The 17,106-nt window shown below is 44.0% G+C and overlaps 1 protein-coding gene across 2 annotated transcripts; it reads right to left on the reverse strand.

Annotated features, from left to right (window-relative positions):
- Window positions 1–1,359: 1,359 nt before the first annotated feature.
- Window positions 1,360–8,626, reverse strand: LOC119274235. 2 transcript variants are annotated; one of them, XM_037554903.1, is made up of 4 exons: window positions 7,973–8,626; window positions 6,248–6,315; window positions 1,822–3,480; window positions 1,360–1,689 (listed from the first exon to the last, which is right to left on the reverse strand). In XM_037554903.1, the coding sequence occupies exons 1-3, from the start codon at window positions 8,445–8,447 to the stop codon at window positions 3,424–3,426; spliced, it is 600 nt and encodes a 199-aa protein (XP_037410800.1). In that variant the 5' UTR covers window positions 8,448–8,626; the 3' UTR covers window positions 1,360–1,689; window positions 1,822–3,423. The 2 variants fall into 2 exon arrangements, with proteins under 2 accessions (XP_037410800.1, XP_037410799.1); XM_037554902.1 differs by having other exon boundaries at window positions 6,248–6,318.
- Between the last annotated feature and the right edge of the window lie 8,480 nt (window positions 8,627–17,106).

A 17,106-nucleotide genomic window follows, 5' to 3' on the forward strand; every position in this document is an offset into this window, starting at 1 on the left:
TGCCAATGGTTGTACGGAGGTCCTGTAAAGTTGTCCGCTCGTGTTTCCCTCAAAAAAAAAAGTTGTCCGCTCGTGTCACACGTGGCCCTGTGAAACTGTTCAAAAATGAGACTTAGCACATCTCATCCGTCCAACGCACGCAGAGGAATCAGTCCACTCACGGGGATGCAGAAGCCGGCCATCTAACACTGTCCGCATACATTTTAAGCCGGGTTTCAACTAACCGAACAAAATTCATGCAAACACGACAGATTTCTATATAAACCGACAAGAACAAAATTTGCATTTCGGACGTATTTTAACTAACAACTATACCGAACTAAGGTAAAACTAGTCTACGGCCATCACCAGCGGATATCCATCCCCACGACATGGATACGCTTAACTAGTCTATGGCCTACAGCGGCGGATCTCCGTGAAGCCGGCTTCCTTCTCCGTCGGCAGGGCACAGTTCCGCCAATGTTGGTGGCGGATGGCGCGGTCGCAGCCGCGGGAGAAGCTGTATGACATGGACTCGTCCACGGCGGCCACGATGCTAGTGCTCCCCCGCGTACCAGCTTGGAGCAACTCACCACCCGACGGCGACCTGGCTTGGAGCGGCGAGTTGCTGAACCACGCACCGACTCGGAGCTGCCTCCTCCGCAAGTTGGCCTGCAACAGCCTGGAGCGGCGAGGGAGGAGGAGCAGAGAGTTGTCTGGCTCGTATTCGGCGGGCTCGGCAAGCCACCCAACTGGCTTTTATGCCGGAGAACTCCTCTTCCTGCTCGCTGATTGCCATGGAGAGTGTGGAGAGAATGCTGCAAGGAGGAGATGGGGAGCGAAGGTGTGGTGGTTGCCATGGAGAGTGTGGAGAGAATGCTGCAAGGAGGAGATGGGGAGCAAAGGTGTGGTGCGATTTTTGCCCGGCATCTGGCATCGTCTAAATAGCAAACGGAGTCCCGGAGCCAACACACAAAGGTGTTGTGTTTACTGCCGGCTGACTAGTGAACGGCCAAAGTAGGTTTCTCAGCACACCTGCAGGTTAATGGAGGGAGGCAGAGAGTCTGCAACTGTTTGAATGCAGAGAGGGGGCGCATCCAGCCAGGCATGCAGCAGGCGAGGGAGGAGGGTTTTGGATTTGCCAGGAAATGGCAACGGTCCTGAAAAAATGCATCTGAACCGCAAAGAGAACCGATACAAAATCTCATTAGATGACCAACACGTCCAAACCGTACAGTAGGTGCAGGCGGTTCCATTGTCGGCGTCTACTGCATGAGACAAGGTGTGAATCTCAATGGCAGACGACTGGAATGATATACTTTGCTGACAAGGATCCAACGTTGTGGCATAATAAATGATCACCTATTTCAATCAATTCAATTCTAAGAAAATGGCATTCAATCCATATGAATTCATAAATTCCAATACCTTCAGTAAAAATCCATTTCATATGATCTGTGATCCCCAACTATATTTTATAACTGGCTCAACACAAGCACACATGCACACACAACAACTCTGGCGGTGCGTCGCAGCAGCTACCTAATGTCAATAAACCAGCAGCAGCAGTCCTACGACGTCCCCTCTTCACTGAATACAAGGATTAATTCAGTGGACATAAGCATCTCAGTCCTTAAACCAGCAGCAGCTTCAATAGTTGATGAAGCTGGTCCTCCGCGTTCTCATCTCCTACACTTAATTGAATTATTCCTGAAACATAAACATCCATTGGCAACTAAGACAAGCCCACAATTTAGTTTTATGTATGAATAAAAATGCTTATTGTCCAACAACAAAAAAGCACATTATTGACCTTCAAATTAACAATACAAATACTAGTACCTGGATTTGATATCATTTGTTGCGCAATCCCCACACCAAACCAGTGTTACCATCCAGATTGTTAGGCTGCTACTGATAATGTCAACCATAGAGCACCACAGGCCTTATCAGATGTCTTGGTGACTCTCAACAGGAAAAAAAAATCTGATAATGTCACTGCTCCCTTACATGTTGTACTCTACTCTTCCTCCTCACATAACTTATGCTATGCCTTTCAACACTAACTAAGTAATTGAATATTGCAAAATAAATATCCTATAGAACAAGGCACATCAAATGATTAAGTGCACCTAATAGTTAACATGCATTTCATTGGTGCTATAACGCAAAAATGAACCCAATAGTGCAGTACAAAAATTATGACAAAATAAAGATGCAAATTTAGGAATGTCTAAAACTGACATCATTAGACTAAATAGAGAATCTAATAGAGTTAAACTATCATTTATAAATCTAACACAATTAGAACAAAGAGTCGTCATATTCATTCCATTGACTACAGTCATCTTGCCAATAGACACTCACTGAAAACATTTTTAATAATAACAACTCATTTTTTTAAATTAACTATATCCTGATTTTAGTAACAAAAAAAAACACCCCACTCATACATAATATAAATATAATTAACAAAACAATAAGGTCATTCCTCCTCACATAACTTAAGTTATGTCTCGCAAACACTGTAAAGTAATTGAATAAGTGAACATTCATTGTGTTTCCTGGAGAAACAAAAGGCATCATTATATAGACATACCATAATCATGATTAAGAAAACAAAATAACCATAAAACAGATAAAATCACACTTTTTGGCTACTGCACCCTATGATAGTATTATATGGCTTCCTATATATATTTCTTAAGCATGAATTTCATCTAGTCGTACAACGCAAAATGAACAAAATAGTTTACTACCATAGTGAATAAATATTTCAAATTTATAAATGTTTAAAAAACCTATCATTATTGAACTAAATAAACAGTATAAAATTCAACTGTTATTAATATTTAACATAAGTAAAATAAATAGTCATTATATTCATTTCATTCACTACAGTTGTCTTTAAAAATAATGAATTATTTAAAAAACATTACAGTAAAATTGTATTAAATTTTGGAAACATCTCACTCATAGATATTTCATGTACGGATAACCAAGCAATGATGGCCTAACCACACATGTCCATACAGATCTAACTTCATTAGATAATAATAAACATGGAGCATCACAAGCTTATCAAACATTTGGGAACTCTCATAAAAAAATTGTCTGATACATCATGTTAATATTCTCGTAAACTGTATTCTTTTAAAAATAATGAATCATTTAAAAAACATTATAATAAATTTTATTAAATTTTGAAAACACCTCACTCATACATATTTTATGTACGAATAACCAAGTAATGATGGCATAACCACGCAAGTCTACACAAATCTAACTTCATTAGATAATAAAAACCATGGAGCATTACAAGCTTATCAAACATTTGGGAACTCTCTCACAAAAAAACTTGCCTGATACATCATGTCATTGTTCCTGTAAACTGTAATCTTCCTCCTCAGGTTACTTAGATTATATCTCCAATCCTCAAATAACTTAAATTATATCTCCAAAACACAGTAAAGTAATTGAATATTGCATTCCTTTTTTTTCCTGGAAAAACAACAAGGCATCAATAACATGAGACTTCCCAATCATGATAAAAACCAACATAAAATATATAGTAGACAACAAGCACAAAGAAATAAATCGACACTCTTCGGTCAATGTGCACTATGATAGTATCGTGCTATTAAGCTTCATGCACTACACAAAGCAACCAAAAGTACAAACTGATGAAAAAGGCTAGACAATCCACATATACACTTCAACACCCCCTCTCACGTGTAACGCAGTAAGTGAACACGTGAATCGACTCGAAGGTATGGCTTAAGATATACGTAATCACAAAGACAAGCAGCAGCAATTTTTGAATAAATTATGAAAGCCAGGACTTGAACTCAAGACCTTGGGCTCTAATATCATGTTAATCTTCATAACTAGCCAACGCAACCAATAGTCCAAACTGGTGGAAAGGGCTAGACAATCCACATATACACTTGAACATATGCATCCCTTTGTTGTTTTTTCTTAAGCATGCATGTCATATGACAGTGTAACGCAAAATGAACCCAATAGTGAACTATCACAAAATTTACTAGATTAGGATGCAAATTTAGAAATATCTACTGAGCGCCATTTTTTGTCTCTATCCCCATAGAACTAAATAAAGAATCTACAAATTGACCTATTATTTTTAAATTTAATATTCTCTACCGGCATAACAAAATAGTCATCATGTTCATTTCACTATAGACACCTCAAAAGAAATTAAACAACATGCTAATCCTATGGATCAATGCAAACAACTTTTAATACTAACAATTTATTCGTTGGTATCTAACTACTGCATGATACTAGTAAAATTTTGAAAGCACTCTCTCATATGTAGTCTATGTACAATAAAACAATTAACAAGGCAAAACCACACAACCATGCCCTCATACGTAGTATATGTAGACCAAACCAAGCAACAAGGCAAAACCACATAATCACACGAGTTAACATCACAGGATAATAATAACGACATAGCTTAGTAGGCCAACCATCTCACAACTAAAACAACATTAACATCAAGCCATACATCTAACGGCAAACACTCATAGTTACTAAATATATTAAGTAATTGTCGTCTAGCAAATTTAATCATCATATATTGCAACACAATAAAGGATAAGCAAACGACTTACGGAAGTACACTCTAAGATCAATGCGCACTGTGCTAAGATTATGACTTGTTGCGTTCCCAAAAAAAAAATATGACTTGTGATACTAACTTTACCATCTAGTTGTAGGGGTTCAAATTGGTGATACCCTCGGGGTACCCTCCAATCCTCTTTAGTTGAATCAAATGTATTATTTATTTAAATCGCATCACTTTCTGAAAACTAGTTCGTTTGTAGAACTAAAAAAAGTTCAGAGGTATATGAAACAGGACCAACTAGTCATCATATTCATTTCACCGCATGCAACTTGCTAATAGATTAGGCAACATTGTACATACTACAGAACCATGCAACTAACTTTTAACACTAACGATTCATATTTCGATGATCATCCACTTCATGCTATTAGTAAAACATTGAAAAACACCTTACATAAAAAAACAGCACACAAGTCAGCATCACATCACCAGGCCTAACTTGGTAGCACAACCATCTTACAACTAAAATAACATTAACACTAAGGCATATATCTATATATGTACCAAATTCGAAGTAATTATACTCTAGTAGTTTTAATCATCATATGTCGCAATGCAAAAAGGATGGACAAGCAAACTGACTTTCCAAACTACACTATGGTCAATGCGCACCCTGATAAGATTATGACTCCTAAGCCTAAAATACATTACCATCTCTTTCTTATCTTTTATAAGATAGCATACAATGCAAGTTGCTTCTCGTGGTGCTCATAAAATAGACCAGTTTTCACTTGAACATTAGTGCTTATTTGTGAAAGGCATATGTCTAATTAGGCACCCCCGCCATAGATATAAGCACGGGTGCTTACAAAACACTTGATTCATTTTACTAAGAAACTTCATAGTACTCTGTTGTACATGGTATAATTCATTTATCCGGGAGTACAAAGAGAACCGAGTACTAAACTATCACCATCCTTTTTACTAAATGAAGATACAAATTTAGAAGTATGCAACAAAGGCGACATAAATTTTATATATTTCTTCTTTGTCCACATGGAAACTAAATATAGAATGTGAAAGTTGATCCATTATTTTCAAATCCAACACTGTGCGAGAACAACACAGCAGTCATTATTATCATTCACTATAAGAAACTCGCCCATAAACTGGACAACATCCTACTTTCTAAAGATGTATGCAAACAGTTCCAAATACAAATGATTCATTATTTTGGCGATCATGTTTTAGCATGGTACCAGTTTTTTTAAATACATCCTGTATACACACTAGACTATGTACGACTATGTACAATCCACTAAGCAACAAGGACAAATCCTAGCAAGCCACACATATTAACATCACAAGATAACAATAATAACACCAAAAGTGCAGGTTGTACCTTAGTAACCCAATAATTGCACAACTAAAACATGCATAAACATTAACCATGCATCTAACAATAATTATTTATATAATAGAGAGGAAATGCATTGCATCATATAGTTATGATCTATCAGTTTTAATCATCATATAACACAACCGAGTAATTATAATTTAGCAGTTTTAATCATCACATGTCACGACGTAGAAAGAAGATAAGCGAACAATTTCCCAGTTTCGCTCGCCTCAGTCATCACAAGTCATATTGAAGTTACTGAACTTGCAATAACTAACATCGAAAATGATAAGCGATTTGCCACTGAATGGATGCAACAGTTTGGTCCACGCTCCCCTCAACATGCCTGCTAATGTAAAAAAAAGGTCAACTGTGAGCAAACATATGCATATACAAAAAGAACAATTAACCAAAGTATATATTAATAAACCCCAACCGGAATATATACAGTGACTAATTTCAATAATTTAAACATGATAAAATTCTGATTTCACAAAATCATTCAAATCTAAAGAATATTTCAGAAACATGTGATAAATTTAGCATGTATACTCTCCTTTCAAGTCTTCCTTTTTCACAAAAAAATATTCCATAAATCCAATACAAATTGAGCATGGCCTCTTTGATAGCACAAACTACAATTATTTGACACACACATGCATGAATCATTGAAAGAGGACATTACCCAGACCATTTTACTAAACGTACAGCAGGTTCCGCACAAGTTCATCTACTAGATTACTACTAAAGTTACATGAATCTAATAGATTGTTCTCATTTAATAGTGGGCTCCGTGGTCAAAATATTTGTCAAACAAAATGAACGTAGAGATCTAGGGAAAGTATTCCAAATTACCATACAAAATGTCGTTGCGTAAAAATGTTTTAACAAGTTTCAGACAGCAGATTTCATAAGCTCGAGCTTAGGTATGCTGTGTATCTTGTCTGATGGCTGCTTGGTTTTTCATCAAGAGAAAAACCCTATGTGCTGATGTTTGCAGGGAAGCAATAGTTGTGTGCGCTTTAGCATAGATTAGACATGCATGTGAGCACCTTTGCATTTTGGCTTATTAGGTGAGATAAAAACTTGGGGTAAGCACCAAAGGAATTATTGGAGATTGGTGAGATGATCTTGTTAACCGTAGTAGACAGACAAGATAGTTTTGCTACAGGTCCTGGCAGGTTAGGCTTAGTGCAAGAATATGTACCACAACGTAGCTAGAAAGTTAATCTCCCAAAACCATCAATTTATTTTGGCTCTGGAGTGCCAGAAAAGGCAAAGGTGCTCTGAAGAATTCTTGTGGCATTGAGAACGAAGTCGTCAATGAGAAATATCTTGGCTTGCCAACCATGGTTGGAAGATCCACAGAGGAAGGTGCATTGGATAAGCTGAGAGAGGTTGTGTTTTGCAAAGAAATGGGGCAGAGTGGGTTTTCAGGACATGGCACTTTTAAATCAAGCCCTTTTAGCACGTCAAAAAGTTGGAGGTTGCTACCCTGTCCAGATTCAATATGTGCTAGGTCCTAAGGCTCCAAAAGCTCCAAGGAATGGTTCGCTAACATGGCCTAACATTCTAGAGGGCAATAGTATTCTTATGAAGGGGGGCCTGAACTGCAGGGTAGTTAGCTGTGATAAGGTGTATATTTGGAAGAATAACTTGCTCCCTCAAAGTGGCTGCAGGCATCCTTTGGAGATATATAAAAAAGGGATATTTCTATAAACAAAGTGTCGAAGCTATTGCTTTTTGGTATATACAAAATCCTGGAATGAACGACTTGTGAAGGAGCTGCTTTCTGAGGTGGATGCCGAAGATATTCTACTCCAGCAATAACTTGTGAAGTGAGAAGGCTGAAGCAACACACTTTATGGGGTTTTTAGTAATTTCTCTATTTCTACTTACAGATAGGCTGAATGAAAAATTGGGATACTAAGTCTGTAGCACATACCTGCCTTACTCGGCCGATGGGACAAAGTGGCGAAAAGACAAAAAGCGACGTATATTACCTGGTGCTGCAACAAGCAAAGACTCAATCCTGGTCATAAGATCCACAGCCCCCTTGATATTCTGAGCGGATTGTCGAGCCCTATCCAAACTTTGATGCATATTCTCGCGAAAGAGCTTGGGATCGATGGGGAGATCCCGCCAGACGAAGTACATATCCCCAGCTGCTCCCATGGTATAAAACAGCACCATGTCCAGCTGAACTGATAATATCTTGATTAACACCTCCAGCTCCTCCGTTGAACCAGCAAAAAGTGACCCAATCAGAACAGGATCCGGGCGCGTAGCCAGCAAACTCTGAATAGTAACCACTACCTTCTTGAGGGGCCTGTTACTCGAAGACGGATGAAAACTTCTCTGGATCTTGTTTTGCACCTCTGTGATACACCAGTTCACGAACACCTCGAGTGCAGAAGTCAGGTCTTTCCCATCCTTGGTAACCATGGGCCTGTTGCCGTTGAAGAAATCTTCGGCCATTTAGCCAACTGACGAGATGCTATTGACGATACCGGTGATAACAAGCCTCCCTATTGAGATATTGATACTCAAGTCCTTAGAAGTCGATAGAAGATAGAGCCACGGCACGCCTTCCCTTCCGTGGAGCCAAGGCAGACCTCTCCCGCCGTCGCCCAGCCTCCCGCCACCCGCCGCGCCGTCACCTGTGTTAGGAATATGCAACATATATTATTAGGAGGCCAATGCCAACATATATACACATACATGAGGATGCCAAAATGCTACAAGAGGATGCCAAGAGACTAGAATGCAAAAGGCCAAAAGACATCACTTAATATAACCCTAACACCCCCCCTCAAACTCATGGTGGATCCACAACACTGAGTGTGGAGGGGTGAAATCCATGTTGCGCAACAACATGATCCTGCACAGCAGCGCGCACATAAGAAGCATCAACACCAATGTGTTTGGTAAGCTCATGCTTCACGCCGTCTCGCGCAATACTGATAGCACTTGTGTTGTCTGACAGGAGGGTGGTAGGTGTAGTAACAGAAACACCAAAATCCTCCAGTAACCATCGTAACCAAGTCATCTCAGCCGTAAGAAGAGCCATAGCTCGCAACTCGGCCTTTGCACTCGAACGAGAAACTGCAATTTGTTTCTTCGTCTTCCAGGAAATGAGGGAACTACCCAGAAAGACACAGAAAGTGAACGGCGATCCGTAGGATCACTAGCCCACGTAGCATCCGAATAGGCCTGGAGCTGGAACGAGGGGAAAAGAGACGATGAGAGAGCGTGCCACGAAGATATCGTAGAACGCAAAGAAGGTGACTATAGTGAACTGAAGTGGGAGCAGAAACAAATTGACTCAGAATATGGACAGGATAAGAGATATCCGAACGAGTGACAGCAAGATACACAAGACTCCCAACAAGATGACGATAACGTGTCGGATCAGACAAGGGCTCACCATCAGAAGCACGAAGGTGAACATTGAGCTCCATAGGAGTCTCAGCAGTGCGCTCATCACTAAGAGCCGCACGAGTAATAAGGCTCTAGATATACTTTTCTTGGAAAATAAAAAGCCAGCAGAGGTGGAGGAAACCTCAATCCCAAGAAAGTAACGAAGAGGACCAAGATCAGACATAAGGAACTACTCATTAAGACAGGCCTTAACAAATGCAATGTACTCAGAATCGTCGCCAGTGACCTCACAGTCTGGCAAGTGCCACAAACAGTAGTGCGAAGGGAGTCAAGCAGGCGCCAGACAGCAGAACTCTGAGTGTAGAACTCATCAATAGTGGAGTCTCCCTGCTGAAGAGCATGCTCCTGACGGACCACAGACAAGTAGAGAGCATCACCAGAGGGCTGATAGCGCTAACGAAGATGAGTTCACATCTCAAAGACAGTACTAAGGCCTATAAACTCAGAAGCAAACTGAGGCAAAACACTGGGAGTGAGAACAGTCGCAACACGAGCATCATCATCACACCGCTGAGTGTAAGCAGCTAGATTGTCACGATAAACAGAAAGAGCATTTGAATAATCCAAGACCTCCTGGTCATAAGTGGCAGCTGCATCATCAGCAGCAATTGTGGCTGCAGCCCTATCAACATCAGAAGCATCTGTGTCAATAGCCGATGGCATCGGCGGTGGGGTAGGAGCCACAAGAGGCACTGGGCACGGAGGACAGGGACCTCACCGGAAAGAACACCCCAGACGAATGCCACGCATGTGAATGCGCATAAAGGCAACGAACTCAGTAAGTTAGCCCCATCGAATATCACTAGGCAGAGCGGGATGGCAACGTAGCCAGATGATGCCAAAGACATAGTGCAACTTTTCTGTCACAAAGACTCAACTGGCCAAGGTGAGAGCGGCCAGAACCAGCAGCAGATCAATCAGACAAAAAGCCATTCGAACCAGGACCAAATCGATTAGACAGTCATGATCTGGAGCAGTAGACACCCGGACAAGAAACGGCAGCAGCCACTCACATAACCACGCGAGTGCCCCGCAGGCAGCCGCGCAAGACAACAGCGTCGCGGAGGACAGGGCCGGTAGTAGCAGCGCAGATGGGGCCAGCGACCGGTGGCGCCGCAGAAGGCAGCAGCGGCGCGGACGGGGCCGGCGGCAGCGACGCAGACCCAGGTGAGCGCTCGATCCTGACGGGAGGCCAGCCGAATGAGGACCAGATCGATCCAGAGGGGCGGAACCAAGTGAGCGCTCGATCCAATCAAAGCAGGTTCGATCGAAACAGAACCAGCAGCACCCGACCAGGCGAAGCAGCAATCGGGAAGGAGCAACTGGCGGATCAAGCAGCGGGCGTTGACCAGCGGGAGTGGCTAAATCCGGCGAGCAACGAGCATTCACGAGCGGGAGTGGCTGAATCCGACAATATTGGGCGAGATGCAGCAAATACCAGCAGCCGACAACGCGAGCAGTAGCGGCAGACTTCACAGCGTGATCGATGAGCACATATGGAGTTTTGACTTGAGCCCACGGGACTTGTAATCCGGAACAGGTGTATGTAGAGTGCAGAATTCTCTAGCAAATCAGCCAACGGAGGTTAACCAGTAGGCGGAAGATCGGATTGAGCCGTGCGGCACGCAGGATTGGAGCACATCAGGCCAGAACGTGGAGGTGAGACGTCGCGTGGACAGCAACAGCCAAAGCAGCGATGAACATAGCGGGTAGGGAGGGCAATGACAGCCGGCAAAGAGACGACGGCGGCGCAAAGAGAGGATCGAGCACGAGTTGTGGCGTGCGAATAAAATCCGAAGGCTCTGCTACCATGTTAGGAATATGCAACATATATTATTAGGAGGCCAATGCCAACATATATACACACAGATGAGGATGCCAAAAGGCTATAAGAGGATGCCAAGAGACTAGAATGCAAAAGGCAAATTTCAGTATTGCATGTCCACCAAAGGCCAAAGCTCGGTCTGGAGTTTGGGAAAAAACGCCAATGGGATACATGAAATTGAATGTCGATGCGGGGTTTGACCAAGATCTACTTGAAGGATCTGTGGGGGCAGTCATTCGTGACCAGAGTGGACAGTTCATAGCGACAGCGAATGAAAAAGTAGACATTTGCTTTGACTCTTTCACAGCAGAAGCCCTGGCTGTCAAGGTTTGGGCTGAACCTTGCAAGAACTGTCGGATGCAGCAAGATCTTGGTGAGCTCAGACAGCTTGGAGGTAGTGGAAGCTCTTGATCTGCGTAATTCCTTTAGAGCAATGACAACGTCATCCAAGCCTAGCGCGCAGGCGAGGCAGGTGCACTCCGCGATGGAGGCGTTTGAGGAGCGCATCATGAAGGAACTACAAGCCCTCAAGTTCGTCAAGGACAAGGTGGAGGGGATCGATGCAATTTCCTCGCGGTTGGATGCTCTGGACAAGCAGATGGAGAAGCAAATAGGGCGGATCGACACGGTGCAGGCGACGGTAAACCTGACGATGAATTTGATCGCTGATGTCAGGCAGGAGCAAGTGGCAGCGGCGGAAGGGCAAAGGCCACTACGATTCCAAGCTCGCCATCAGCAAGGCAGCAGGAGGGGATCATTCCTTCGCCACCACCACATCCCCCTCCACCACCCTTACAGATTCCCAAGCCCAGCTTCTCGCAACATCAACCTGACACCGCTCACGGCCGCGACGTGTCGTCGTCAGCGCGTCGACCGTGGCTACCAAAGATGAATTTCCCCAAGTTTGATGGGTCTGATGTACGCATATGGCTCGACGGGTGTGAGGCATTTTTTTCCTTGTATGATATTCCGAAGAATTTCAAGGTTACATCAGCCACTTTACATCTCGAGGGCGTTGCGGCGCATTGGTACCACGCTTTCAAGTTATTAGCTGGATGGGTGGACTGGGATCAATTCAAGGATGCAGTCATGGCCGAGTTTGATGTCAATGTACACAGAGAGACCATGCATGCCTTATTGTTGTTGAAGCAAAAGGGTTCTATAGAGGAATACAAGAGAGACTTCCTTCAATTGGTGTATCAGATCAAACTGTATGAACCTGCAGTGACACGTTTCTGGTGGCACGGTTCATTTTGGGTCTCAAGGAGGAATTGAAGGGTGCCGTGGAAATTCAATTTCCTGTAACTATAGCAGCAGCAGCAGCATTTGCAACAGTTCAGGAAGCTACTTTAACAAGACAGAAATCTGGCAAGTTTCAGTCCAGGAACAGCTTCACAAAAGGGGATGGCAAACAGCAGCCGACGGTGGCAGGTGATCTTTGGAAAGCAAGACAGCTGAAAGATTATAGACGCACACATGGGCTTTGTTTCAGCTGTGGAGAAAATTTGCTCCACGACATGTGTGTGCTACCCAAACTCCAGTTGCTGCTCAGGCCCATGCTATGACTTCTGGCCAGGAAGACCTAGACAGAATTCCAGATGCAGTACTGGATGCCATAGCAGTACAAGAAGCAGTGGAAGAAGAGCTGCTGCTCTCTGGGGCAGAACACCCAAAAACAATCAGATTCAGAGCACTGGTGGGCAATCAGGTGGTGCTAATCTTGCTGGACTCAAGGAGCACTCACAGTTCCATTGACACGTCACTGCTACCCCGAATTGGTGCTGAAACAAGGAAACTACCACAACCTTTAACTGTGAAGGTGGCCAATGGAGAAACACTGCCTTGTACCTCGGAAGTACCTGCCTTGACTTGGTGGCTCCAAGGCCATACTTTCTCTTATTCAACCAAACTGGTTGATTTGGGTGGGCATGACTTGATTCTGGGGATGGATTCGTTGAGCAATGGGGGGCCATGACCTGTCATTGGAAGGAAAAATGGATAGAGTTCCAATATAAGGAAAAGAACACTAAACTACAGGGGGTGCTAGTTACTGACCAAACTGTGCTGCAAGAGCTGACAGTGGATCAAGTCATGAGAAGCTATAAGGGCAATGACATTTGGGCCACTGCTATCATCCTGATACCTCAAGGGAAGACTGTGACAACTGATAATCCTCAAGAGATACAAGATATACTACAAGAATTTAGTGATGTGTTTCAAGAACCTTCAACCCTGCCTCCCAAAAGAGCTTTTGATCATGCCATTCACCTCATTCCAGGTTCCAGACCTGTCAATTCTAGACCTTACAGATACTCTCCTTTGCAGAAAGATGAAATAGAGAGACAGGTGAACAAAATGTTAGAAGTTGGCATTATCACACCGAGCATAAGTCCATTTGCTTCCCAGTTTTGTTGGTCAAAAAGAAGGATGGTTCCTGGAGGTTTTGTGTGTACTATAGGAAGCTCAATGATATCACCATAAAGAGCAAGTTCCCTATGCCCATTGTGGATGAACTGTTGGATGAGCTAGCAGGCACTGCTTATTTTTCTAAGTTGGATCTGAAAGCGGGCTATCATCAGATTAGGATGGTGGAAGAAGATGAGCACAAAACAGCATTTAAAACACACTGTGGGCAGTACCAGTTCAAGGTGGTGCCAATGGGATTAGCTACTGCACCTCGTACTTTCCAGTGTATCATGAATTTTATATTTGCTCCCCAGAACAGACACTATGTCCTGGTATTCATGGATGATATTTTGGTTTTTAGCAAAACATTTGAAGATCACCTTCAGCACCTGAGGACTGTTCTGAGCACCTTGAGGCAGCATCAACTGCTTGTCAACATGTCCAAGTGTTCTTTTGCTCAGAAAGAATTGGAATACCTAGGCCATATTATTTCTGAACAAGGTGTGGCCACAAACCCGGCTAAGACACATGCCATGGTGGACTGGCCAATTCCTACAAATTTTACTGAATTAAGGGGCTTCTTGGGACTGACAGGTTACTACAGAAAGTTTGTGAAAGGCTATGGAATTCTAGCTCGGCCCCTGACTCATTTACTACAACAAAAAGTATTTCATTGGGCTGCTGAAGCGCAAGTGGCTTTTGACATGTTGAAGCAGGCAATGGTGCAAACACCTGTGTTGGCCTTACCTGACTTCACTAAGCAATTCACTGTCGAAACTGATGCTTGTGCTACAGGCATTGGGGCAGTGCTCAGGCAGGAGGGTCACCCGGTAGCATTTTATAGCAAGGCCCTGAGTGTGGCAAATCAGCATTTGTCCATCTATGAGAAGGAATTCTTGGCGGTCATTATGGCGGTGGAAAGGTGGAACCTACTTGAGCAAGGGCTTGTTTATCATCAAAACAGACCATCAAAGCTTGGCTCATCTCAATGAGAAAGTGTTAACTACTGATTTGAAGAGAAAGGCAATGCACAAGCTGCTGGGATTAGAGTTTAAAATCCAGTATAAGAAGGGAGTAGACAATGGGGCAGCTGATGCTCTCTCCATAGTAGGGCATCTACTATCTACGCATATTGTAGCAAAAGCCCACCCTCTGTGGCTGCAAGAAGTGCAGAATTCTTATACTGTGGACTGTGAAGCACAACAATTACTTCAGAAACTAGCTATCTCACCTGAACCTGTGGATGATTACTGCCTCAAAGAGGGCATTATCACCAAGGAGGGCAGAATTTGGATAGGAGCTAGTGCTGCTTTGAAAACCAGGATCATATCCTCTTTTCATGCAAGTGTTGTGGGAGGCCACTCAGACATACAAGCAACCTATCAAAGAGTTAAGAAACCTTTTTGTTGGCACGGTTTGAAACATGATGCGACTAGCTTTATTCAACAATGTGCAACTTGTCAGCAAGCAAAGCATGAGCACTGCAAGCACAGGAGAGAGGAGAGAGTAGAGAGCTGAAAGCCTGGGCAAGCTCTGTGGTTTTGATTCTCTCTCTTTCTTTCCAGTCCTGTAACTGTTTCACATGTGACCCAGTTTTCCCGCCCTTGTGTTCCCACCCAGTCCACTTTTCCCGCCTGAAATTTCTGTGCCCCTGCCTGACTAGTCTAAAGCGTCTGCTCTGCACTAAAGCGCCAACCAGGACGCCTAAGCGGGCGCTTCAGACGCTCTAATGTCTAAGGCAGACGCCTTAGACACCTGCCTAAGCGAGTTGGACGCCTTGAGCCTGGAGGGCGCTCTGACGCTTAAGCGTCGCTTAAGCGACGCTTTACAAACAAAGAGCAAGCCTGGAATTTTTTTTGAGTCGAACGACTCAAGATGCACAACTAGTCCAGACTAGTCATCAATTAGTCCTTCGACGGCTCGACTCGTCTTTGTAGTCTACACGAGAAAAGGAGTCGACAGCTGGAGTGCGACTCGTAGACTAGTCGAGCGACTAGTCTAGACTAGTCGTTCGACTCGTAATCCATGGGTCAGGCTCCATGGGCCTCCTCAATCGATCATCTCTGAGAGGGATAAGATCTTCACAAGTTCATTTTGGAAGGAATTATTCAAGTACTGGAACACCACACTGCTCATGTCCACAGCTTATCATCCTCAAACAGACGGCCAGAGTGAAAGGGTCAATCGGTGTTTGGAAATGTACTTACGGTGTGCTGTTCATGACAAACCCACGACATGGCACTCCTGGTTGCCCATGGCTGAGTTCGGGTACAGCACAAATCACCATACTTCTCTAGGTTGTTCTCCATATAAAGCTCTCTATGGTCATGACACTTCATATGGAGCTTTTCCTACAAGTCTGCATTCAGACAATTGGGATGTCGATCAATGGATGCAAGAGCACCAGGACATTGTGAGGTGCTGAAAGAACAGTTGCAAAGAGCGCAAACAAGGATCAAACATTATGCCGATCAGAATAGGTCTGAACGAACTTTCACGATGGGAGATTCAGTCTACCTGAAGCTGCAGCCATATGCCCAACACTCTGTGGCCAACAGACCTTGTCACAAGCTGGCCATGAAGTACTTTGGGCCTTTCAAAATTATAGAGCAGATTGGCCCAGCTGCTTACAAGTTGGAACTGCCAGTCCAGGCTCAAATTCATCCGGTGTTTCATGTCTCTCAGCTCAAGGAACATGTGCCAGACCATATCCCTGTCTTCACAACCCTGCCAACAGACTGGGATATTGCAGCCAAAGACACAGCACCGGAGCTCATTCTGGACAGAAGGATGGTCAAGAAAGGGCAGCATGCACATGTGCAGGTTCTGATACAGTGGTCCGGCTTGCCGCCAGCATCAGCTACTTGGGAGGACTACGAATCTCTCCGACTGCGGTATCCGAATGCAGCGGCGTGGGGACAAGCCGCGTCTTCAGGGTGGGAACCTGTCAGCAGTACGCAACGAGCGACTGCCTGGGCAAGGATTCAGAAACATACGGCGACAGTGGCTGAAGGGAGGCCAAGCGTAGCAGCTGGCCAGTAGGTCCGGCGTACTGCTGGAGGGTAGCGGGTGTGTGTGGGTCGTGGGTGTGCGGTGGGTTATAAACCACAGTCGCCTTCTGTATCGGGTATGGAAGAAAAGGATATTGAACTCTGATTTCCCAGTCCCCTTTTCCTATCTTCTTCTTCCCCAAGGCTTCTTCCCCTTTCCCCTCCTCACCTACCCGATCCCATCTAACCATGGCTATCACATTATGTGCATTGTAATAGAAATAGTACGTAATAAACTAGCCCGCCACAGTTTTGAGCGCTGAATAAAGGAGGAGAAGTTCTGTCAAAAAAAAAAACCTGGACCAGCGCCACCCGCCGCGCCGTCGCCCGGCCCTCCGCCACGCGCCGCGGCGGCGCCCGGCCCTCCGCCGCGCGCCCCCGCGACCCGCCGCGTCGTCGCGCGCCGCGCCGTCGC

Source organism: Triticum dicoccoides, chromosome 3B (assembly GCF_002162155.2).
Source record: "Triticum dicoccoides isolate Atlit2015 ecotype Zavitan chromosome 3B, WEW_v2.0, whole genome shotgun sequence".
Lineage (NCBI taxonomy): Eukaryota > Viridiplantae > Streptophyta > Magnoliopsida > Poales > Poaceae > Triticum > Triticum dicoccoides.